General features: G+C 43.8%; 1 protein-coding gene across 1 annotated transcript in view; it reads left to right on the forward strand.

Annotated features, from left to right (window-relative positions):
- LOC117506024 (multidrug resistance-associated protein 1-like) overlaps positions 1 to 25,744 on the forward strand; it is a gene marked incomplete at its 5' end in the record, with an annotated part of 109,594 nt that overhangs the window by 73,261 nt on the left and 10,589 nt on the right. The window contains 2 exons of the mRNA XM_034165563.1: positions 12,489 to 12,716; positions 22,179 to 22,356. Coding sequence (XP_034021454.1) covers positions 12,489 to 12,716; positions 22,179 to 22,356 — 406 coding nt within the window. The remainder of the gene's footprint in view (positions 1 to 12,488; positions 12,717 to 22,178; positions 22,357 to 25,744) is intronic.

Here is a 25,744-nt window from a genome sequence, read left to right on the forward strand (position 1 = left end):
ACATGTTCACTGTTATTTAATAAACATATTGCTATTTATTTTTAATTGAATTGCCTGAAGTGCCTGAAATGAAACTAAATGAACCAATTCATTGTTCCGTGTTGTGTACTACACTGTTCGTCATGTATGTCATTTGTTCAGATGATCTTGTTCAAAATGGATTTAAAAAAAAAACATTTATAAAATATATTGCATTAATTATATTTGTAAGCATTAATTACTGTATGAAACAAGTTTTTTTTAATCAATAAATGATGTTATGGGCTTATTTGGAAGACATATGGTCTTAAATGGTACACCATTCCAGACTTTTGACTTTTCCCTAAAATTTCTTACTTGCGTCTTTTGAATTGTACATCAACTAATTACTAAATATACAAATGAGAAGTAAATCTTGCCCTTTAACAAATGATGTCCCTTTCAAATTATGTCAATACATAGGAAAAATAGCAAAACTTAGATTTTGGTGGGCTTAATGGCGACACTTACTCTACTTGCTAATTTGACACTTTATATGAATTACTATAAGATTTCATGGACAGGATGTTGGCCGAATAGTGACACTGCCTACGAAGATTTGTAATCTGTAAAGAGTGATGCTTTTTGACATGCTCAAATTGACAAAATATTTAAGGCCCCCTGGAGCAGCACATCTGCAGCTACTCATCACACAACTATTCAGAAAATAAATAAGTAATGAATGTGCTGCAGAATAAGTTCGTCAAAAGCAAATAACAAGAGCTGTAATTCAGTTAAAGATTGAGAGTTGACGTTTATACTTAGCTCTGTCTGACATTTACTCTCAGTCTCGCGGTATTAGTGTCTGACGCAGCTCTCTGCTGTTCACACATTAAAGATACTGTAGATTTTTGAACACAGTGGCAAACACTATATCCAATATTTGTTTTTAACATATATATAACGTATATAACAACAAGTGGCATGAAAATATAACAAAGTAATGAAATATGAAGTGTGCATCATATTTTAATTAAATGAGGGTTACTTATGTAACTACGGTTCTATGAATTCCGAGTGACCGCCAGAGGGCGCTGCTTAACACCTGGATGACCTCATACCTAAGAGGTCACGAGGAATCTGCACTGACCAAACCTCAGTTGCAGTTTGAAGAGGCCGATAATACGGCCGTCGCCACAGGATGAGGAGCAGCCATATTAACTTTGTAGAAGTGGGCGAAACTACAGGAGGAAGCCCACGTTGCTGCAAGACAGATGTCAGTCAGTGGAACACCTCTCAGGGCAGTCCAGGAAGTGGATATGCCCCGAGTTAAATGACATTTCAGAGGAGAAGGTTAACTGTCACCATTCCTGTAAGCTTGGAATATAGCATTAAACAATCCACTGCGACAGTATTTGCTTGGACAAGCTACAGCCCTTCCTGTGCCCCCCAGAGCAGACAAGCAGCATCAATTCTGTGAAACATAGCTGTCAATTCAATGTAACATCTGAGTGCACGAACAGGACACAGCAGACTAGAATTAGTCTCTACAATAGATTGTGGGACAAAGACAGTCAAAGTAACTGGCTGGTTAATATGGAAGGCCAAAACTGTCTTTGGTAAAAAGGAAGGGTTCGGCCAAAGAGTAACCCCTGACCCATCACAATTTCAGTGTATGCAGTTCTTAGCAGTTGACACGGCATGGAGCTCGCCAACACACTTTGCAGATGAAATGGCAAAGAGGAAAGCTGTCTTGATAGACAACCATCTGAGGTCACTGGCTCCCAGTGGCTCAAACGGTGAAGCCCTCTAGGACCAATGGAAGACCTCAGGATGGCACATGTGCAACCCTCAGAGGCCAAAGCCAGTGAGCACCTCTTAAAAAATGATACATCAGGGAGTGTGACCCTATTGAGTGTCCATCCACCATAATGTGCTGAGCAGAGACAGCAGGAACATAAACTTTAACTGTAGAGACAGAAAGACTGCTGTCAAACAGTGTTTGAAGACAGTTAAGCAACACTGGCACAGAGCAGTGCTCAGGGTCTACACCCTGTGTACTGCACCAACAGTTAAAAAAGCTTCCATCTATTGTCATATAAGCCCTAGTGGAGGACGCACAGGCATTCAGTACAGTCTGCACGACAGCTTGATCACAAGAGTTCAGCATGGAGTCTGGCCCTTCACGTCCACACATACAGCTGAAGACGTTCTGGGTGAGGGTGCCAAATGCTCCCTCTTCTGAGGGAGAGGCTTTGGCTCCCCACTGAGAAGCATCTGACTCATGGGGAACCATGCCTGCCCGGCCAGTATGGGGCCACAAGCAACACTGTGTGATCATTCATGCATATCCTGTGTAGTATCAGTGTGATCAACATAAGAGGAGGGACCTCACACAGTAGATGGGCTGGCCAAAGGTGAGCCGTCTTGGCCCAGGGGGCTGTGTGGTTCTCAGAGATAGAATCACAGGCAACAGTGTGTTGTGGTGTTTGAGGCAAACAGATCGACTTTCGCCTTGCCAAATTTTTCCCAGATCATTTGAACCACATCTGGGTTGAGTCGCCACTCATCCGGCAGTTTCTGTCATGAGAGGAAATCTGCAGCATAGTTCTACATGCCCGGCAGACGCACAGGTCTGAAACTCTGCATGTGAGGCAAAGCCCACTGGAGACGTTCCTGGGCTTCTCTTAGGGAATGAACAGACCTGGTGCCCCCTTGATGGTTTATATGGTAGACTGTTGATGGGATGTCTGACTGAACAAGCATGTTTCCCCTCTAGGGCAGAGGAGAAATGTCTCAGAGCTAGAATGACAGCCTACAGCTCGAGCATATTGACGGGCTCACCCACAGCGGATAGCGTAACAGAGTAAAGATCTTGTGGTTTTGCAGCCTCTGGAGGGTGTGCATGCACAGCTCCAACCACGATGGTTGCAAAGTTCTGGCAAGACCATCGATCCGAAAGAAGTTCGACCATTTGCTCTCCACGCAAAAGATGGAAAAAAGAAATGAATGGCGGGTGACATGCTCTCATGTACTGTTGGCTGACGTCACTCAGGTCCCAGACACTAACGTGACTTTGTTGGTATAAGCCTTGACCTCTGCACATACGCAGATGGAACAATCCAGGTGCTAAGCACCACCCTCTGGCAGTCAGAAGGAATGAAATAGAACTAGCATGTTGCCCATGGGGATCCACGGGTTTATAAAATAGGTATTGGCCTTTTTTCAAGTGTGATGAAGATAAAGATAAACTTCATTGATCTCACAGAGGAGAAATTCACATGTTACATCAGCTTTTAAAAAAAACACAAGGTGGGTGCAAGTAGAGGAAAATTTTCATTTAACAGCGTGTGCAAGGATAAGCATTAATAATAATACTTGTAACAGTACAAGACATGAGGTAGAAATAGAATATGAATAGAATAGAATGCTTTTTATTGTCATTATACTCAAGGTACAACGAAATTAAAAGACAACTCCCCTTCTGTATATAAATAGGTGTATATAAATAGAAGTCTGTGCTATTCATTGCATTCCTCTTTATAAAAAATAAATGCAATGAACAGTGCAAACTGTAGACTAATGTGCATTCAATACTCGTATTGCACTTGGGTAGAACATGTTGGTGAGTCTGGATGTGTAGGCCTTGATGGACCGGTACCTCTTTCCTGAGGGCAGCAGTGAGAACAGGCTCTGTGAACACACAGCCCTGAGGGGCCCCAGTGCTCATTGTCAGCACTGAGCAGTGGTGGGACCCCATCCTGACTGACTGCAGATGGTTGGTGAGAAAGTCTCTGATCCATCTGCAGGTGTGCTCGCCAATGCCCAGACTGCGCAGTTTGAACAACAGTCTGCTTGGAACAAGTGTGTTAAAAGCAGAACTGAAGTCCACGAACAACATCCTCGCATAATTGCCAGACTGTTCAAGATGTTGACACACTGTGTGGAGGGCTGTGTTGATGGCATCACCTGTGGACCTGTTGGCTCTGTATGCAAATTGGTGCTGATCAAGGCTGGGGGGCAGTAAGGATTTTATATGTCTCAGCACCAGCCTCTCAAAGCACTTCATGACAGTTGAAGTGAGAGCCACAGGTCTGTAATCATTCAGACTGCTGACCGACTGTGTCTTGGGAATAGGCACGATAGTGGTAGATTTTAGGCAGCTCGGGACTGAGCAGGCAGCCAGCAAGAGGTTAAAAATGGTAGTAAAAACCTCTGCCAGTTGGTCTGCACAGCCCTTCAATACCCTCCCCTGGACACCATCGGGACCAGCAGCCTTCGATGGGTTCACACTTCCGGAGTGTGTGTGTGTGTGTGTGTGTGTATATATGTGTGTGTGTATACGAGGGCTGTCAATAAAGTTACGGTCCTTTTTATTTTTTTCAAAAACTATATGGATTTCATTCATATGTTTTTACGTCAGACATGCTTGAACCCTCGTGCGCGTGCGTGAGTTTTTCCACGCCTGTCGGTGACGTCATTCGCCTGTGAGCACTCCTTGTGGGAGGAGTCGTCCAGCCCCTAGTCGGAATTCCTTTGTCTGAGAAGTTGCTGAGAGACTGGCGCGTTGTTTGATCAAAATTTTTTCTAAACCTGTGAGACACATCGAAGTGGACACGGTTCGAAAAATTAAGCTGGTTTTCAGTGAAAATTTTAACGGCTGATGAGAGATTTTGAGGTGATTCTGTCGCTTTAAGGACTTTTCACGGTGCGAGACGTCGCGCTGCGCTCTCAGGCGGCGTCATCAGCCTGTTCAAGCTGAAAACATCCACATTTCAGGCTCTGTTGATCCAGGACGTCGTGAGAGAACAGAGAAGTTTCAGAAGAAGTCGGTTTCAGCATTTTATCCGGATATTCCACTGTTAAAGGAGATTTTTTTAATGAAAGACGTGCGGACGGGTCCGCGCGTCGGGACGCAGCCGCCGCGACGCTCCGCCACAGGAAAAACACCTCTGTTGAAAGCCTTAAGGACAAGTTGGAACATGTCCTGCCTGTTAAACAATTTCTCATATACTCACTCCACTGAAAGCCATCAAAAGCCGCCTGGATTTTACAAATGGTTATCAACACGGAGGTGTTTTTCCTGTGCCGCCGCACCGCGTCGGCTGCGTCCCGACGCGCGGACCCGTCCGCACGTCTTTCATTAAAAAAATCTCCTTTAACAGTGGAATATCCGGATAAAATGCTGAAACCGACTTCTTCTGAAACTTCTCTGTTCTCTCACGACGTCCTGGATCAATAGAGCCTGAAATGTGGAGGTTTTCAGCTTGAACAGGCTGATGACGCCGCCTGAGAGCGCAGCGCGACGTCTCACACCGTGAAAAGTCCTTAAAGCGACAGAATCACCTCAAAATCTCTCATCAGCTGTTAAAATTTTCACTGAAAACCAGCTTAATTTTTCGAACCGTGTCCACTTCGATGTGTCTCACAGGTTTAGAAAAAATTCTGATCAAACAACGCGCCAGTCTCTCAGCAACTTCTCAGACAAAGGAATTCCGACGAGGGGCTGGACGACTCCTCCCACAAGGAGTGCTCACAGGCGAATGACGTCACCGACAGGCGTGGAAAAACTCACGCATGCGCACGAGGGTTCAAGCATGTCTGACGTAAAAACATATGAATGAAATCCATATAGTTTTTGAAAAAAATAAAAAGGACCGTAACTTTATTGACAGCCCTCGTATATATATATGTATATGTGTATATGTATATATTTATGTGTATACGAGGTCTCTTAGATAATAAACCGACCCTTTTATTTATTTTTTTAACTATATGGATTTGAATGACATGCGATTACACCAATCATGCTTGAACCCTTGTGCGCATGCGTGAGTTTTTTCACGCGTCGGTGACGTCATTTCCCTGTGGGCAGGCCTTGAGTGAGATGTGGTCCCGCCCTCTCGGCTGAATTCCTTTGTTTCACACGCTGCTCGAGACGGCGCGCGTTGCTTTATCAAACTTTTTCTGGACCTGTGAGGAATATCCGAGTGGACACTATTCGAGAAATTAAGCTGGTTTTCTGTGAAAAGTTTAACGGCTGATGAGAGATTATGGGGTGTTTCTGTCGGTGTAAGGACTTCCCACGGAGCGGGACGTCCTGCAGCGCTTCCAGGCGCTGTCGTCGGCCTGTTTCGAGCTGAAAACATCCTAATTTAAGGCTTAATTCACACAGGACATCGTGAGAGAACAGAGAAGATTCAGAAGAGGCCGGCATGAGGAATTTATGCGGACATTCCACTGTTTAAGGACATTTTTTTTAATGAAAGACGTGCGCGCAAATTCGCCGAGTCGTTTCCGTGACAACTCGGCAAATCTGTGTGCGCCGCGACAGGAAAAACACCTCCGTGTTGAAAACCATTTGTAGAATTCAGGCGGCTTTTAATGGCTTTCAACAAGTGAGTAACTGAGAAATTGTTTAACAGCTTGGGCATGTTCCAACTTGCCCGTTAAGATTTCCAACGGAGGTGTTTTTCCTGCCGCGACCCCCCGCGGTCGGGTCCGGCCCGACATGCGACTCTGCCCGCACGTTCTTTCATTACAAAATGACCGTTAACAATGGAATGTCCGAATAAACTCCTCATGCCGACTTCTTCTGAAAGTTCTCTGTTCTCTGACGACTTACTGCGTCAACAGAGCCTGAAATGTGGAAGTTTTCAACTTGAAACGGCGAGACGCTGCCGCCTCGAAGCGCAGATCGCCGTCAGGCGCCATGGACCGTCCTTAAAGCGACACTACCAGACCAAAATCTCTCATCAGCCGTTAAAATTTTTACCGAAAACCAGCTGAATTTATTGAATGGTGTCCACTCAGTTGTGCCTTACAGTTTTGAAAAAAATTTTTATCAAACAAAGCAACAGTCTCTGAGCCATTCCTAAACAATGAAAAAAAATCGACGAGCGGGTGGACGACTCCTCACTCAAAGACTGCCCACAGGCGAATGACGTAACCGACAGGCGTGAAAAAACTCTCGCATGCCCACGAGGGTTCAAGCATGTCTGATGTAATCACACGTGATTCAAATCCATATGGTTTTTGAAAAAATAATAAGGTCGGATGCTTTTCTAATAGACCTCGTATGTATATATTTATATGTGTATATGTATATATTTATATGTGTATATGTATATATTTATATGTGTATATGTATATATTTATATGTGTATATGTATATATATAAACATGATTGGGATTGAAAAGGAGATCTTCTTTACAATATGTGAAATGGAGTTTAGATGTGATAAGGTGACATTAGTGCAGGGATTTGTAAACGAGTTGTTATTGCACGTGATTTGTGGACATATTATTGCATGTGGTTATTTCACAGTGTTATTGTACAGTCTGACAGCAGCAGGGAGGAACGACCTGTGGTATCGTTCCTTCTTGCACTGAGGGTGCCTCAGTCTGTCACCAAATGAGCTGCTCAGCTCCACTACAGTCCAGTGCAGAGGGTGAGAGGAGTTGTTCATGATGGATTTGAACTTGGTTAACACCTTCCTCTCAGCCACCTCCTCCAGAGAGTCCAGAGGACAGCCCAGGACAGAGCTGGGCTTCCTGACCAGCTTGTTCAGTCTCTTTCTCTCCCGCTCTGTGCTGCCCGGGGCCCAACAGACGACAGCATAGAGGAGAGCTGAGGCTACAGCAGAGTCGTAGAAGGTCTTAAGCAGAGGCCTGCTCACTCCAAAGGATCTCAGTCTCCTCAGGAGGTGGAGGCGTCTCTGGCCTTTTTTGTACAGGGCGTCGGTGTTGTGAGTCCAGTCCAGTTTGATGTTGAGGTGAACACCCAGGTATTTGAAACTGTCCACAGTCTCTAAGTCCTCCCCCGGATGTTCACCGGTGGGTGAGGTGGTGGTTTCCATCTGAAGTTGATCACCATCTCCTCTGTCTTACTGGTGTTGAGACACAAGTGGTTGCACTCACACCAGTCCACGAAGTCTGTGATGACCGACTGGTACTCCAGCTCGTTCCCCTCAGACACACGACCCACGATGGCGGAGTCATCAGAGAACTTCTGTAGGTGGCAGCTGTCCGTGTTGTAGGTGAAGTCCGAGGTGTAGAGGGTAAAGAGGAAAGGCGAGAGGATGGTGCCCTGGGGGGCCGAGGTGCTGCACCTTACCACCTCAGACTGACAGCCGTGCAGCCGCACATACTGCGGGCGGTCAGTGAGGTAGTCGATGGTCCAGGCGGCGAGGTGTCCATCCACACCTGTGTCCTCCAGCTTCCCCCGCAGCAGCGCTGGTCTGATGTTGTTGAAAGCGCTGGAGAAATCAAAGATCATGACTCTCACAGCGCTCCTGCCGGTCTCCAGGTGGGTGAGCACTCGCTGCAGTAGGTAGATGATGCTGTCATCTACCCCGATGTTGGGCCTGTAGGCGAACTGCAGTGGGTCCAGGGTGTCGCTCACCACGGTGCAGAGGTGAGACAGGACGAGCCATTCCATGGTCTTCATGAGGTGGGAGGTCAGGGCAACTGGTCTGTAGTGGGCCGGTTCCTTGGTGTGCGGTGTTTTGGGAACCGGGACCACACAGGAGGTCTTCCACAGGGTGGGGACCACCCCCAGGCTGAGGCTCATGTTGAAGATGTGGCTGAGGACCTCACAGAGCTCATCTGCACAGGTCCTCAGCAGCCTTGGGGGGATCTCATCAGGTCCTGCTGCTTTCCTCTGCTTCAGCCGCAAGAGCTGGCCTCTCACCTCAGATGGAATTACAGTGAGGGGGGAGGGGGGAGCTGAGGTGTGAGCTGAGGTGGGCTGGTGCTGAATACAGTCGTGGGAGAGGAGGGACAAGGTCCGGGGTGCAGTGGAGGTGACCAGGGGGTAGAAGGTGGGGGGTCAGAGGGACTGGAGGGCTGGGTGCTGGAGACATGTGGAGGGCCAGGAGCAGGCAGGGGGGCAGGCGTGAAGGAGCCAAAATGGTTGATGTAGCTGTTTAGCTCCTCTGCGAACTGAGAATCCCCATCTGTAGTCCTGCTGGCACCCTGCCCAAATCCGGAGGCGGTCTTGAGGCATCTCCACACGTCTCTGACATTGTTCCGGGCCAGCTGCTCCTCCTCCATCTTCCCTCCATAAGTTATGCAAAGTTTCTATAATGAGTTATTACCTTTTAATCATCTTATTTTTACTTCTATTTTGTCATTTGATTTTTTACTGGACCACAATGGAAATAAGTGATTTCACTTGTTATCCATGTATTTTTAACATATTTACAATTATATTATCTGCTTACACTGAACGTATTAAATAAACTCACGGTTTTAATATAAAGATGGTTTACCGCCCCCTGCTGGAATGACGTGTTGTTCCAGAATGTAATTAACAACGTTAGCTATTATCCGTATTTTCTCCAAACATTCTGTTTTCGCAGCATTCATCCTTGACCCAAAATACATAAGCATACCAAACGGCAAATATCAGCTCTCCAGTTTGTCCGTGATTGAAGTTATACACATGCATGCGTGGAGCGCTCGCGTGATCTTTGCAAGTGCAAGGATTTGCACGTGAATGCCACACGGCACTCTCATGGATTTTGAGCATCACCGGCATGGCTGAAATGCTTGCGCACGGTGCTCAGGATGGCTGTGGATGGTTACATTGTTATGTGAAAGACACTGTGAAAAACCCCCCCCCCCCCCCCAAAAAAAGTGCTGTAAACCACTGTAAATAATAATAAAATAAATAAAAATTAATAATAAGATGAAAAGTGTGGACAGCCACTTTGACTGGCAGAATGATGTCCAGGAGCTGCGTACTGTCAATAATGGTGTCCCTGCTGGTTCTACTGTCTTCTCCTCCTGGGAATCACTATACAGTCCTCAGCTGGCCGAGCATCTTGATACACTTGAAGCCTCCTTGATGCGTGTGCGGACTCCATGATCCTCTGGAAATGCTCTGATAAAAATAAAATAAAAGAATCACGCCGGCGTCGTCCTCATCCTCCACACACCTGATATCCAGCGCGCTGTCCGTGCATGCACAGTAGTTATTGCTGGCCCAGCAGCATTAAACTTATTTCCTTTGTGGTCCTCATAAAAATAACATAAATAATTAAAGAAACATAACATCAAAGTACATCCAGCTCATGTGGGTCCTCTTTGGCCGGACAAGATGTGCCCAGCGGGCTGACGGGCGTGCACAGCCAGACTGTCCTTTCACAGCCGTGCCAACACATAAAACTTAGTTCCATTGGATGGTGCGGCTCCTCTGTGGACAGATGGGACACATCTGTGCTGCTGATCTGTACACGGTGGGTGGGTGCCAGGTGGCTGGAAGCTGCTGGACTCACTTGGCCACTTCCAGATGTGTTGTTCCTGTCCAGTCATATAAATGGAAAAGTATGTGTCAACCCCTCACAAGTTGACTCACATGTTGCGCATATTCTGAATCGCGGAGACTACAGTAGTGTTCATAATAATAGTAGTGCTATGTGACTAAAAAGATGAATCCAGGTTTTGAGTATATTTCTTATTGTTACATGGGAAACAAGGTACCAGTAGATTCAGTAGATTCTCACAAATCCAACAAGACCAAGCATTCATGATATGTACACTCTTAAGGCTATGAAATTGGGCTATTAGTAAAAAAAACGTAGAAAAGGGGGTGTTCACAATAATAGTAGCATCTGCTGTTGACGCTACAAACTCAAAACTATTATGTTCAAACTGCTTTTTTAGCAATCCCGTGAATCACTAAACTAGTATTTAGTTGTATAACCACAGTTTTTCATGATTTCTTCACATCTGCGAGGCATTAATTTTGTTGGTTTGGAACCAAGATTTTGCTGGTTTACTAGTGTGCTTGGGGTCATTGTCTTGTTGAATCACCCATTTCAAGGGCATGTCCTCTTCAGCATAAGGCAACATGACCTCTTCAAGTATTTTGACATATCCAAACTGATCCATGATACCTGGTATGTGATATATAGGCCCAACACCATAGTAGGAGAAACATGCCCATATCATGATGCTTGCACCACTATGCTTCACTGTCTGTGGCCCTTGGACCCAAAAAGAACAATTTTACTCTCATTAGTCCATAAAATATTCCTCCATTTCTCTTTAGGTCAGTTGATGTGTTCTTTGGCAAGTTGTAACGTCTTCTGCACATCTTTTATTTAACAGAGGGACTTTGCGGGGGATTCTTGCAAGTAAATTAGCTTCACACACGCGTCTTCTAACTGTCACAGCACTTACAGGTAACTCCAGACTGTCTTTGATCATCCTGGAACTGATCAATGGGTGAGCCTTTGTCATTCTGGTTATTCTTCTGTCCATTTTGATGGTTTTTTTCCATTTTCTTTCACGCATCTCTGGTTTTTTTGTCCATTTTAAAGCATTGGAGATCATTGTAGATGAACAGCCTATAATTTTTTGCACCTGCGTATAAGTTTTCCCCTCTCCAATCAACTTTTTAATCAAACTACGCTGTTCTTCTGAACAATGTCTTGAACGTCCCATTTTCCTCAGGCTTTCAAAGAGAAAAGCATGTTCAACAGGTGCTGGCTTCATCCGTAAATAGGGGACACCTGATTCACACCTGTTTGTTCCACAAAATTGACAAACTCACTGACTGAATGCCACACTACTATTATTGTGAACACCCCCTTTTCTACTTTTTTTTACTAATAGCCCAATTTCATAGCCTTAAGAGTGTGCATATCATGAATGCTTGGTCTTGTTGGATTTGTGAGAATCTACTGAATCTACTGGTACCTTGTTTCCCATGTAATAATAAGAAATAGACTCAAAACCTGGATTCATCTTTTTAGTCACACAGCACTACTATATTCTGAACACTAATGTACATAAAGGTACGAGGTGCGTGTCTGGCTATCTGACAAGGAAGTTTGCTGTGCAGATTTTTTGGTCTGTTCAAAAATCAAGCGACACACAGGTGCCACCTTGCAGCTCAGGTGAGGGATGGCAAGTGTTGCCCAGATGCCGTTCACAAGCTATCGCAGCCCAGTGAGATACTACCCTTACAGGACTTGGTCGGGATAGGGAAGTGGGGGATGAGCGGCTCGGTTTGCTGTCACTGTGAGCTGGATAAGCGGTAGAACACAAAATAAGTAAATGTTAAAGAATGAGATAAAAGGAGAAAAGTCTCATTTTAATGAGCAATACATAGATGCAAAATTATGACATAAATTCTGACAACACAACTTCAAGATTTCGCACATGTAACAAACATCCAGACGAGAGAGAGAGAGAGAGATCCTGTAACCTCTGCCCTCATCAGGAGGCAGCGAGGTACCATCAGAAACAGTTGAATATTCCACAATTTGACTTGTTGATTTGTAAGCATGTTGGTGTCAAAGTGAGGTGACATCAAGAGCTGGGCTGCTGACCTGCTGTGGGGAGGCAGCGGACCATCATAAAGCGGGTCCAGTCCTGTGCAGTGTTTTCCTGTTCTTTCTGGAGTGGGATATTCAGACAGCCTTCCTGATGTTTGCTTCTCTACGCTTCATGACCCTTCAGATCACTTGCTCTCGTGTTGTACATGCCAAAGTGCCTTTTCTCCTGTTGTCTTTTTCTAGGACCGAGCAGAGCGCTCAGTATGCTGCTCATCGGGCTCCACTCCATGAGGGGAAAGAGGACCAAGTTCTGGAGGAATCGGAGATCTTAATTCTAAAAAAGCCCCAGAAAACAAAGGATCCTTCTCTGCTCTGGGCACTGTGTCTCACCTTTGGGCCCTACTTCCTTGTTTCCTGCCTCTACAAGTTCATTCAAGATATCCTGATGTTTGTTGGGCCCGAGATCCTGAGGTGAGACACTTCTGCTTTTTGCCTGAGACCAGACTCATGTCCTTATCATGCCACTGGTTCATTTGAAGAGAATTCATCCAAACGAACATATTTGTAGCTGACGATCATTACAGGTCTCAAGACAAAGGCACATTTTATTTGTGTGTGTGTGGGGGGGGGGACTCATCAGAGGAGAGTGTTATTAACATATCTGACTTTGACCTTACAGGTACAGAGAAAGCAGTACTTCGGAAAGTTCTCTCGTTTGCCCCATCCAACCACATTGTCTCTTTCTCTCTTAAAGTGGACTCATTTAAATTTTTCAGACAGCTCCATTTGAAGTATTTCTTTTGTAGGTCCAGTGTCCTGTCTAATAGTAATACTATAATCAGAAACTTTGATTCCAGTACTGGTGAAACCCTCAGAGACGTGACGCCTTTTAAAAAGAAACCGGTTTCTGCCTTCTTCTTATTTAAGTTTATGTAAGTCCCACTGTAGTCACCTTGTGTCAGTTATGCTGCGTTTACACATACACAGGACACGTTACAAATGTCATATTTGCGTCATTCTTGGCACATTCCTGACATTCTTAATGTGACTTAACACATCTGAATAGGTTTCTTAATAGTGTTTGTGTGTGATATGTGTGTGACATTCGTGATTTTCATGGAGCATGTTTTTGGCTGTCAGAAAATCTTCCACGAATGTCACGCACAACCCTCATTTTGCCTCATGTTGTGGAGATCGTAACTGGGTGCGTGTATGGAGACAATTTGCCTCATTCACAATATGAGAGAACGTAACGATGTGCTGTTACGCGCAATAGTGCAGGACAGCGCGGAACATTATTCTTGACTGTGCATAATGGTTCCTGATAATTCACCAGCAGCACGTGCCATTAATCATAACGTGTGGTAACAGGTTGCAGCAGTTCCTGAGGACACCTGACGCCTCTGCCTCAAATCATCACATTTGTGATCAGTGGCCAAGAATGTGTACTTCGTGGCATTCGCAGGGTTCTCCCCATAAATTTTTAGTATAGTGGTGCTGTTGGCTATGATCACCGAGGTGGCGTGTTGTGTGTCATTTTGACTGCTTTTAGATGCATTGAAAGCAAGAATAATAGACAAAAAATAGTACTTCTGTTATAATATCACTTCTTTTTTGCATGTTTCTGTTTAACTTAATAAAATAAATTAAATTGAAAAGTTTAAAAACACATTAATGTTTGATGGACATAACATTTGCTCTCCTCTTCTTTAAAAATGACACACTGTACCTTTAATCCAGTAAGACAGGCAGAGTTTCTCTGTCATGTTGACAGTTTAGTTTATTCTTTTTAACATTTCTGAGTGGGATTGCATACTTAAAAAACAAAAAGAATATAACCCCTAACTGTCTTGTTTGAGTAAGAGCTAAATCTGGACTGATTTCAAATCAGAATCAAATTTATTGCAAAGTAAGTTCTCACATCCAAGTAATTTGATTTGGTGTCACTGGTGCATAAACAACAATAATAAAAAGAAAACAAAAAATAAAATACTTCTGCAAGAACTAAAGAAGTAAATTTGCTCTTTTAAAGATGAAATCCTGGATGGAAAACGTTCTGAATCAGTTTTCACACTTTACTGTTTCACTGAAGCTGTGTGGTGAAGAGGATCGTTGATTAAAATTGCTTTGCTGCTTTTATACAGCATGTAGTGTCTGCTGTTCACACTTATTCCTCTCTCTCTCGCTCTCTCGCTCTCGCTCACTCGCTCTCTCGCTCTCGCTCACTCGCTCGCTCTCTCTCTCTCTCGCTCGCTCTCTCGCTTGCTCGCTCGCTCTCTCGCTTGCTCTCTCGCTCTCTCTGTCTCTCTCGCTCTCTCTGTCTCTCTCGCTCTCTCTCTCTCGCTCTCTCTCTCTGTCGCTCTGTCGCTCTCTCTCGCTCGCTCGCTCTCTCTCGCTCTCTCTCTCGCTCGCTCCTCTCGCTCTCTCTGTCTCTCGCTCTCTCTTGCTCTCTCTCGCTCTCTCGCTCTGTCTCGCTCTCTCTCTGTCGCTCTCTCTCTCTCGCTCTCTCTGTCGCTCTCTCTCTCTCGCTCTCTCTCACTCTCTCTCTCTCACTCTCTCTGTCTCTGTCTTTCTCTCCAAGTCCGACATGAACATACTCCATAAATATCTAAACAGCATCAGAAAAACACAAGGATTGAAAGCTTACCAGCTAACGACTGGACCATCTGTTAGCAAGTTCTTCATGGAGGTGATGAAGGCGAATATATCAGCAGCATATTCGAACATAAGCGAACGTATCAGCTGCATATCTGAACATAAGCGAACGTATCGGCTGCATATCCGAACATAAGCGAACGTATCGGCTGCATATCCGAACATAAGCGAACGTATCGGCTGCATATTTGAACATAAGCGAACGTATCGGCTGCATATCCGAACATAAGCAAACGTATCGGCTGCATATTTGAACATAAGCGAACGTATCGGCTGCATATTCGAACATAAGCGAACGTATCGGCTGCATATTTGAGCGATACTGTAAATTTGCATGTTTATATATATATATATATATATATAATAGCCATATAATAAACAAATTATTAACATTGCTTGCTCGGTCTGTACGGGGATATCAGACCTCAGTGTTTTTCACTCGGACCTCTCTGCACTTGGTTCGTACTGACACCTTGGTCTGATATTTCCTTGTACAGACCTCTCGCTCGGGTAATAATCCTTTATTATTCTAAAATATCATTGCGGCACAGGTACATCGATGATGTCCTTTTGGTGGTGTCGAAGCCTCACATACTGTGGGTGGCCTGTGAGGTTGTTGGTAATCCAGACCACCAGTGGAGCCTCCACCTTCACGTAGCTTATCGCTGAGTAAGTCAGGCCGCATGGTGTTGAATGCACTGGAGAAGTTGAAGAACATGACACAGTGCTGCCTGCCTCCTCCAGGTGAGAGTAAGCTCTGTGCAGCATGAAGATGATGATATACCCTCCACTCCCCTGGTGGGCTGGTATGTGAACTGCAGGGGTCCAGTGATGGTTCCACGACTGTGCCGAGGTGCCTCAAGATGAGCCTCTCCAGTGACTTCATAACATGTGATGTTAGAGGCACAGGTCTGTAGTCATTAAGTGTGCTGGGGTTCTTCTTCTTGGGCACAGGGACCAGACATGAGGTTTTCCACCGCTCAAGAACAACCATCTGGCTCAGGCTCAGGTTGAAGATGTGCTGTAAAATCCCACACAGCTGGACAGCACATCCCTTCAGCACTCTGGGGCCGAAGCCGTCAGGACCTGCAGCCTTTCCTGGACACAGGCAACTTTGGGGAGGATGAGGGAGTGGTGGAGGGAGAGGAGTGAAGGCAGGTTGGTGGGAGGAGGGGGTGGTAATAATTGGGGTGTGAGGTGAGTGCACAGGGGAGGGGGGCACTGAGATGAGCTGGGGGGAGGGTGGGCAGAGACCATGTTGTCAAACTTGTTGAACAACAGGTTTAGCTCCCTGGCCTCATGTCTCTTTCCATCATCTGCTCCGCCTTCTTACCATGACCAGTGATGGTTCTCATCCCCTTCCACAACTCCCTCCTGTTGTTTTGCTGAAGGTTGCTCTCCAGCTTCCTCCTGTAACCATCCTTCCCCTCTGTGATCTTCTCAGTTCTTGCTGCACCACCTTCAGCTACTCCTTGTCTCCACTCCTGAATGCAGCCTTCTTCCTGTTCAGCGTCGCCTTGATGTCCTTGGTCACCCATGGTTTGTTGTTGGGGTAATGGTGTCTTGGTTGGGATGTAATCAGTTTTGCAGTCCGTAATGCTTTTGATGTCCTCCCCCTGGGCATCAAAGAGCGCACCCCAATCAGTCGATTAATACTGTACTGTTGTTATTTTACTGCTTCACATGTTATTTAAATGTCTCATTGAAATTTTCTCATCCCACCCCTGGAAACCTGCCTTCATGTTTTGAGTTTATTTCCAGACAGACTGAATGCAAAACATTTAATTGTGACCTAAACTAATACAGGAGAGTCATTAATCATTTTAATTCTCTCAGAAAGCACACAGATAAATCTGACATCAGCACATCTTATTTAATCAGAGTGACTCTGAAACCGTTTAGTGTTTTATTATTGAAAAAATAATTATAAATATGCATCATGTCACTGGTCCCTTTTTGCAAAAGAAGATTCAAATGACACATTACACGTCTTCTTCTGCAGTACTGCACACAGAGCCTGAAGTAGAAAGCCGGTGTCGCTGACCAAACGGTCCACCCTGCCTTCACCGTGCATGCATCATTTCTGTACGTCAGCAGCGATGCACCGAATATCACCTTGTTTCTGTTTAAAACCAGTCTGCCTCTAGTCATCATCTATCTTGGTGACAGATATCTGAAGCTTTTGCACAGCAATCATTTCCACATAAGTTCAGCATTATTTCATCGTGATCAGAGCGCAGCCGTCTGAGTGACACTTATTTCAGAGAGTCAGTAGCGATTCACCGATTATCACTTCGTTTCTTCTTAAAACTGACTTTAGAATGATTTAAGATGTTTTAATTTGTCATCTGATGGTTAATAATCACATTATTCCCTTCGATCGCTTTGGGTGTAGAGAGTCAGACTCCGAGTCAGTCTCAGACACATGCCCATTGAAGGCAGGGCGGACCAGTTTTTTTGGGGGGGGGGGGGAGGGGGGGGGGGTTGTTCAGTTGGTGACACCGGCTTTACACATGAAGCTAACAACCGCCATCACAGTATGAATTAACTCCAATTGCAACTTTCAGGTTTGTTGAACCAGCTCACAAAGAAAGGCGTAGCTGGAAATGGTATCATTACATAATGTCTCCAGCAGAGGGCACTCTAACATCATTGTTTACAACTCAGTCAAACATTGTGTGAACCCCATCACCCACAAGAGACAGCAGCAAAGCGACCAGCTGCCATTCATTTTGATCAGACAGGTTGATATGTTGCCAGTGGAGCTTATGGCCCAGTCACACGGCACACGGCGATTCCTGAAGGAAAGGAAAAAGTAAAAAAATGTCACAATTCCTTGAGAAAAGGTGGACGAAAAGACCTTTATCACCAAACAGTCTACGAAGCAAGAGCGCAAAAGGGACAAAAGAGGAACTTAACAAAACCGAAGCTAACAATCTCGACGCTTTAACAAAATGTGCCTGGAGCCACAGCTGGAGCAGTGTGTGTCTGCATCTCTGAGTTCCAGGACTCAGTGCTGGGACGGAGCTGATAGCACCTGAGTCCTGGAGAAACTGCAAACAGAATCTGTGGAGCTCTGTGTGCACGTCGGTGGACCACCTGCTCTGGTTCCTCGTCCAGAACAAAGGAGGGATCATCTCCTTCATCATCAGAATCCACACTGTATGATGACACGCTGCGCGCTCCGTCTTGCTCCAATTAAAAAAAAAAAGAAAGTGTGCCGTGGTCACTGCTGTATCACAGTATTATGTTCTAAGCCATATATATTGATCTATGACAGAAAATTGTCAAAAGGGAGAATAAATATAAATATAACTGTAAAGATGACTGAATATATCAGAGCAGTAAATTAATCAGTGTGTGTGAACATGCACATTGACTCACATGTGCGGTTATTCCACCAGCTGATCACTGATCCACAACGTGAATTCTTCCTCCCAGAACAGCCCTTTGTATAATCATTTTGATTCATCTACTCGTTGCCACGTTAGGGCTGTCACGATTAGGAATTTCTGGAGACGATTAATTGTCAGACAAATAATTGCGATTGATGAATGTATTGTCTATTTTTTTTCCCCCCCTTCTTTATATTCTACTATTGTAGTATAATTACACAACTCTGGAAGAACGTTTGTCTTCTGTGAGTGGAGAAACTGGGAATAGTGCAACATTTTTATTTTTATCTTCATTTTTACATACAGTCCCAATTCTGAATTGTGGTTGCTTCTGTTGCATTTCTGAAATTGTTTCTCCTCATCAGTCATGTTTTGTGATTGAACACTACATTAAGCTCAAGATTGAACAAATAAATACCTTTGGAAAATAACAGCTGTTAAAGTTCAGAGTTCTCACCTGCTTTTGTGATCTCTGCGTCTGAACATCACCACAGCTTCTCCACGTCAGGGTTTTTTTTTTTTTTTTTTTTTGCTCAGTTCATTCATATATTCTCATTTTTTAAATATGTTTTTAAAGATATTTGACCGTTTATTTCATCTCATGATCTCATAAATTCAGTATACGACGCACACATGGTGTGAACAGGACGGTAACGGCAGAATCACACCGGGAGAGAAAGTTCAGAGAGAAGTAAAGGCAGCTCCACGGTTTGGTTTTTTGTTCACTCGGGTTAAAATCCTCTCTGCTCCGCGCTCGCTGTGCACTGATGGTTCAGCAACGTGTCGTGGGAATCTCCCTCACCCCCCCACCCTCGCAGTCTGCAGCCTGTTGACTCCGCACACACACACACACACAGCTCCTTCAGTAAACTCCGCAGTTTAGATGGTTTTAAAGAAGACGGCCACTGTTTTAGCCTGTCTTATCCAGACAGCAGGACGGATCGCTCCTCACCCTCTATGTTATTGTCCTGCCTTAAGACAAGAGCAAAACAGAGTGAGCGAGGCTGCAGCACAATGACGTCACATTCTGAGTTGTTTTATGCTTTGTGGATAAAATAAATAATTCACGGTAATCGCGAATATGAAAAATAATCGCAATTGACGAATATTGTAATAATTGTGACCACCCTATATACAGCAGTGTTCAGAATAATAGTAGTGCTATGTGACTAAAAATATTAATCCAGGTTTTGAGTATATTTCTTATTGTTACATGGGAAACAAGGTACCAGTAGATTCAGTAGATTCTCACAAATCCAACAAGACCAAGTATTCATGATATGCACACTCTTAAGGCTATGAAATTGGGCTATTAGTAAAAAAAAAAAAGTAGAAAAGGGGGTGTTCACAATAATAGTAGTGTGGCATTCAGTCAGTGAGTTTGTCAATTTTGTGGAACAAACAGGTGTGAATCAGGTGTTCCCTATTTAAGGATGAAGTCAGCACCTGTTGAACATGCTTTTCTCTTTGAAAGCCTGAGGAAAATGGGACATTCAAGAGAGGGGAAAACATACGCAGGTGCAAAAAATTATAGGCTGTTCATCTACTATGATCTCCAGTGCTTTAAAATGGACAAAAAAAAACAGAGACGCATGGAAGAAAATGGGAAAACAACCATCAAAATGGATAGAAGAATAACCAGAATGACAAAGGCTCACCCATTGATCAGCTCCAGGATGATCAAAGACAGTCTGGAGTTACCTGTAAGTGCTGTGACAGTTAGAAGACACCTGTGTGAAGCTAATTTATTTGCAAGAATCCCCCACAAAGTCCCTCTGTTAAATAAAAGACGTGTAGAAGAGGTTACAATTTTACAATTTTCAACTGGCCTAAAGAGAAATGGAGGAATATTTTCTGGACTGGAGTAAAATTGTTCTTTTTGGGTCCAAGGGCCGCAGACAGTTTGTGAGACGACCCCCAAACTCTGAATTCAAGCCACAGTTCACAGTGAAGACAGTGAAGCATGGTGGTGCAAGCATCATGATATGGGCATGTTTCTCCTACTATGGTGTTTGGCCTATATATCACATACCAGGCATCATGGATCAGTTTGGATATGTTAGAATACTTGAAGAGGTCATGTTGCCTTATGCTGAAGAGGACATGCCCTTGAAATGGGTGTTTCAACAAGACAATGACCCCAAGCACACTAGTAACAGAGCAAAATCTTGGTTCCAAACCAACAAAATTAATGCCTCGCAGATGTGAAGAAATCATGAAAAACTGTGGTTATACAACTAAATACTAGTTTAGTGATTCACAGGATTGCTAAAAAAAGCAGTTTGGACATAATAGTTTTGAGTTTGTAGCGTCAACAGCAGATGCTACTATTATTGTGAACACCCCCTTTTCTACTTTTTTTTACTAATAGCCCAATTTCATAGCCTTAAGAGTGTGCATATCATGAATGCCTGTTCTTGTTGGATTTGTAAGAATCTGCTGAATCTACTGGTACCTTGTTTCCCATGTAACAATAAGAAATATACTCAAAACCTGGATTAATCTTTTTAGTCACATAGCACTACTATTATTCTGAACACTACTGTACAGAAGGACTGGATTGTCATTCCTACACTCATATTGTTATATTTAATACAAATAATAAGCGCACGCAGCAGCTGCTGCTGCTGATGCTGCATTCAAGTACCGTTGGAAATTACACAACGTTTTTGTTGTTTCAAATTCAACAGTTGCTTGTGGCAAAATAATTAATTATATCCACACAAAAGATTAATTATGGCCTATGTAAGGTGCCTGAGCCCATTGAAGCTGACCCCCCCATACAGATAAAAAAAAATGCAAGCAAGCAGGCTGAGTTTTCCCTGTAATTTCCAACAGTACATGAAGCAGCAGCAGCAGCCTCAACGTTCACAAACCGGCTTTTGCAGTGTGTGAAAACATTCAGCTGCTCCAACGAAGTCAATTTAAACAATAACATTACAAAAACTAAACAAACAATTAAAAAATGTCAAGAACGACAGCAAAACGAAACACAGACGAATTGAGGTTTTCGTTGCCCTTTTTTCAAATTTTTCAACAGTTTAAAAATCCTGATGAAGCGCCCGCTGCAGGAACGAAGCTGCGTGAAGGTTAAACGATGCCAACGAAAGTCTAGATTTCTTGTTTTGTCAGGGCTTCATTGCCCTTCGTTAAGTGCCATGTGACTGGACCATTAGAGTTCAACAGTTAAAACTTAATCATGTTTAACATCGTAAATAAGCAATATTTACCTCATTATCTGTCCTCTTCTTTCAGTTTCTCAGACGAGCAACATAGCATGAACACACAGTCCAGAAACTTGTCTCTAGTCATTCCCCATGTTAAATCGTTTAGTGTTTCCAGTTTTATGTACACCGGTGCTAAGCTTTATATCAGTCTTCCGAGTCAAATCAGAGTCTATGATTTAAAGTCCTCATTTTAAAACGGGGTTAAACACTTTTTATTTTGCAAATGTCCCAACTAGAAAATAGTCAGTTTATTTATTATTAAACCAGTTGTGTTTTGTTTGTTGGACCTTCCTATGGTCACATTTGTCTTTGTTTGCTTGTCATGCTGATGTGTGTTTTATTTGGAATGGAAACAAGCGCTTTATGCTTCTTTGTGTTACCCTGTATATTTATGTATCCATGTTTATTTAATACATTTTTATACTGTATTATCTTACACATGTTTACATTTTATACAAATAAAAATCAATCAGTCAGTTTTCAGTCAAAGTGGGTGTTTTACAGTACAAACATCAAACCTTAATTGTGTTTGTGTGTAGTAAGGGTTTGATAATGGAATGCAAAGCTGGACAGGTCTTGAACATGTGGATATCTGATGGCTGATGGTTAATTTTTGTTCTCCATGTGGGCGTGTCCCTGTGCTTCATCCCAAACAGGCTGCTGATTCGCTTTGTCAACAACTCCAGCGCCCCCTCATGGCAGGGTTACTTTTACACGGCTCTGCTCTTCTTGTGCACATCAGTGCAGTCTCTCATCCTGCAGAAGTATTTTCATGTTTGCTTTGTGACGGGCATGCGCCTGCGCACCGCCATCATTGGAGCCGTCTATAGGAAGGTACGTTTGACTTTCTTGAGCCTGTTGTGTTTAATCTAAAAATGTTATGATGGGTTTAGATTTTGGACCTTGTCTATGCAGGGACGTGGCTACACTGACTGTCAAAAGCTGCTTCGATGTGTTGCAAACATGGATTTTTAGAAAAAGTGTCTGACGCCGTCATTCACATTCTGGATTATGGAGGAATTATTCTTTATGTTGATCTTGTTAATGTTGTGTTGACTTGTTTTTGTTGCTATCGTCTTTTAGCCTTAAAATGTTACTTTTTATTCCTGATTTATTCTGTTTTTAAAAATGAACTGTTCCTTTATTTACTCAAATAAGGACCCAGCATTATTATGAGCTCTTTAAATTGGGATTTTTGTACATTGCTGAAGTGTAATTTTTATTATTGCCATTTGCAGGAACTATTCACAGCACTTCACTTTGTCCACATTTGTTTATGTTACAGCCTTATTCCAAAATGGATGAAATTCATTTTTTCCTCAAACTTCTAAACATAGTACCCTGTAATGACAATGTGAAAAACATTTTTTGAGATTCTTGCAAATTTCTTAAAAATAAAAAAATTAAGGAATTATATGTACATAATATGGCTGTGACGTTTAGTTGACTAATCACAATTATGTTGACTATGAAATCGTTGGCAACTACCGTATTTTCCGGACTATAAGTCGCACCAGAGTATAAGTCGCACCAGCCACTTTATCCATTATAAAGAAAAATAAACCATAAATAAGTCGCACTGGACTATAAGTCGCATGAACATACAGGTATGTTAACTTAACATGAAAAGTTCAGATGATAATGTTGTGATGGCTACCGTTTTCGGATGCATATTTCACCAGTCGTAACTTGTAATCTGCAGAGTATGATTTTTTTTTTGGTGGCATTTTTTCGGGCCTTCTCCGTTGTCTTGTTAAGTGATCAGTAATGTTGAAATTTTTATTTTTCTGTGGTAGTCAGAAGTCGCAGGAACAGTCACACAAGCCTTGAGCACCCTCTCGTGAGCTGCGCTTTACTTACAGATATATTTGTATTTTGCGGACCACATTGCGAGCCAAACCATCGCTGAACGGTTCTTTTCTGATACATTACCCGCCTTGGACCGTAGTACACACCAGGTGTCAGCTGCCGATGTTCGTGTAGCACCTACCTGCGCAGCTCATGACCTCCCCGTGGTATCGATGCCAGCTCCTTCCAAGTGCAGACGCTAATCCTCCGCCGTCGCTCACCCAGTGCTCCCACACAGCTCTCAGCGTCAACTTAAACACTCTGCTCACACTGATATTGAAGGGTTGAAGCTGTTTTATTAGCCATCCCAGAATAACAGCAAGCACCGTGTTCGTCTGCTTCACACGCTGTTTCACAATCATTGTCTGGGTGAGGTGAGGAATACGCGTCCAATGTTCTGTTCTCTGATTGGTTATCGTGACCAGCGTGACCTATAGGGCGGCCGCCATATGACAGTGCCCATGATGCATTGCATTTCCGTTTCCGGTGGCCATTTTAAAACATAGTGCGACTCTGTCACATAAAATTGTTTTATTACAGTAAATTAATTGAGAATCTACCGGTATATTTTTAATTTATAAGTTGCTCTGGAGTATAGGTCGCACCCCTGGCCAAAACGTGTAAAAAAAAAAAAAAAGTGCGACTTATAGTCCAAAAAATACAGTAATTTAATAACTGATGTCATTGTTTATTTTTTAAGCTTTGATTTTCTCTCAAAGTTGCCGCTGTATCTTCCGCTGCCTTTCTGCCCTTGACACTCGTGCAGTAGTTGTAATCTGGGTCATCCATGATGTCACCGGAAAAGTTATGACCAAACAACATCATGGCTAGCTGACAACGAAGCTCAAAAGTTTGAGAGCATTTTAACCAAATTAAAGAGTAAAAACGTGCAATGCAAAATCTCCACCGTAGTACAACAGCAATGCAGGAGCATCTGAGAGGGAAACATGTTGTGGCTGATTCGGATGCTGATGAAGCCAAATAGCCAATTAGCTTACCTTTGTCTCAGTAAGCTAATTGGCTAGTTAGCCACTAACATTGTCTATAGTGAGCTGTTTACTTAGCTGTAAATACTAACATTAATGATGACAATTTATTTAGCTATAGCACACATATGTGTTACCTGTAACTTTATAACAGCGATGCCATGTTTGAAAAGGAAATGTGATAACGCTAATGTTTTATAATACTATGTTGCAGTGCTAAAACAAATATCTTCCTCTTCAGTTCGCCCTATTGATGTTTCAAATCCCGCAAAACTTGGAAGAGGTCGCCGTGCTGTGAGATCTCAGCAACATTGAGAACTGCATTGACACACTCTGATCACGCTGCACTTTAACCGCTGCACACAGACAACACCATTAACATCGCAACATAAAACTATTTTTATATTGTGCCTAAAACTCTCATGAATATATTCTTTGGGTTTATAGAAATTGTTATTGCATTTGTTTTATGTAAACATGCGTGAATCACAGGCTGTCTCATTTTCAGTGGGAGCTGCTGTGAGCTACAATCGCTTCCTGATCATGTCGTTCTGGGGGAAAGTGAAGTTTGATCTTTAACATCTTGATTATTGTTCTTTACAACACTGTTTATTGTCTTTGTTCCAGACTAATATATATAATATGTCTGAAATTCGGTTTGTGTTTATTAAATTACACGCAGATTAAACATAACATCCATCCATCCATCTTCTTCCGCTTTATCCGGAGTCGGGTCGCGGGGGCAGCTCATGCAAAGCCACCCAGACCTCCCGATCCACACACACCTCCTCCAGCTCCTCCGGGGGAACCCCAAGGCGTTCCCAAGCCAGCCGAGAGATGTAGTCCCTCCAGCGTGTCCTGGGTCTTCCCCGGGGCCTCCTCCTGATGGGACGTGCCCGGAACACCTCTCCAGCGAGGCGTCCAGGGGGCATCCGGAAAAGATGCCCGAGCCATCTCAGCTGGCTCCTTTCGACGTGAAGGAGCAGCGGCTCGACTCCGAGCTCCTCCCGAGTGACCGAGCTCCACACCCTGTCTCTAAGGGAGCGCCCAGCCACCCTGCGGAGGAAGCTCATCTCGGCTGCTTGTATTCGCGATCTTGTTCTTTCGGTCATGAGCCAAATCTCATGACCATAGGTGAGGATCGGAACGTAGATCGATCGGTAAATCGAGAGCTTTGCCCCCTACTCAGCTCTCTCTTCACCACGACGGTCTGATACAGCGACCGCATCACTGCAGATGCTGCACCGATCCGTCTATCGATCTCACGCTCCATCCGTCCCTCACTCGTGAACAAGACCCCGAGATACTTAAACTCCTCCACTTGAGGCAAGGACACTCCACCGACCTGAAGAGGGCAAAGCACCTTTTTCTGGTCAAGAACCATGGCC

This window comes from Thalassophryne amazonica, unplaced genomic scaffold (genome assembly GCF_902500255.1).
Source record: "Thalassophryne amazonica unplaced genomic scaffold, fThaAma1.1, whole genome shotgun sequence".
Lineage (NCBI taxonomy): Eukaryota > Metazoa > Chordata > Actinopteri > Batrachoidiformes > Batrachoididae > Thalassophryne > Thalassophryne amazonica.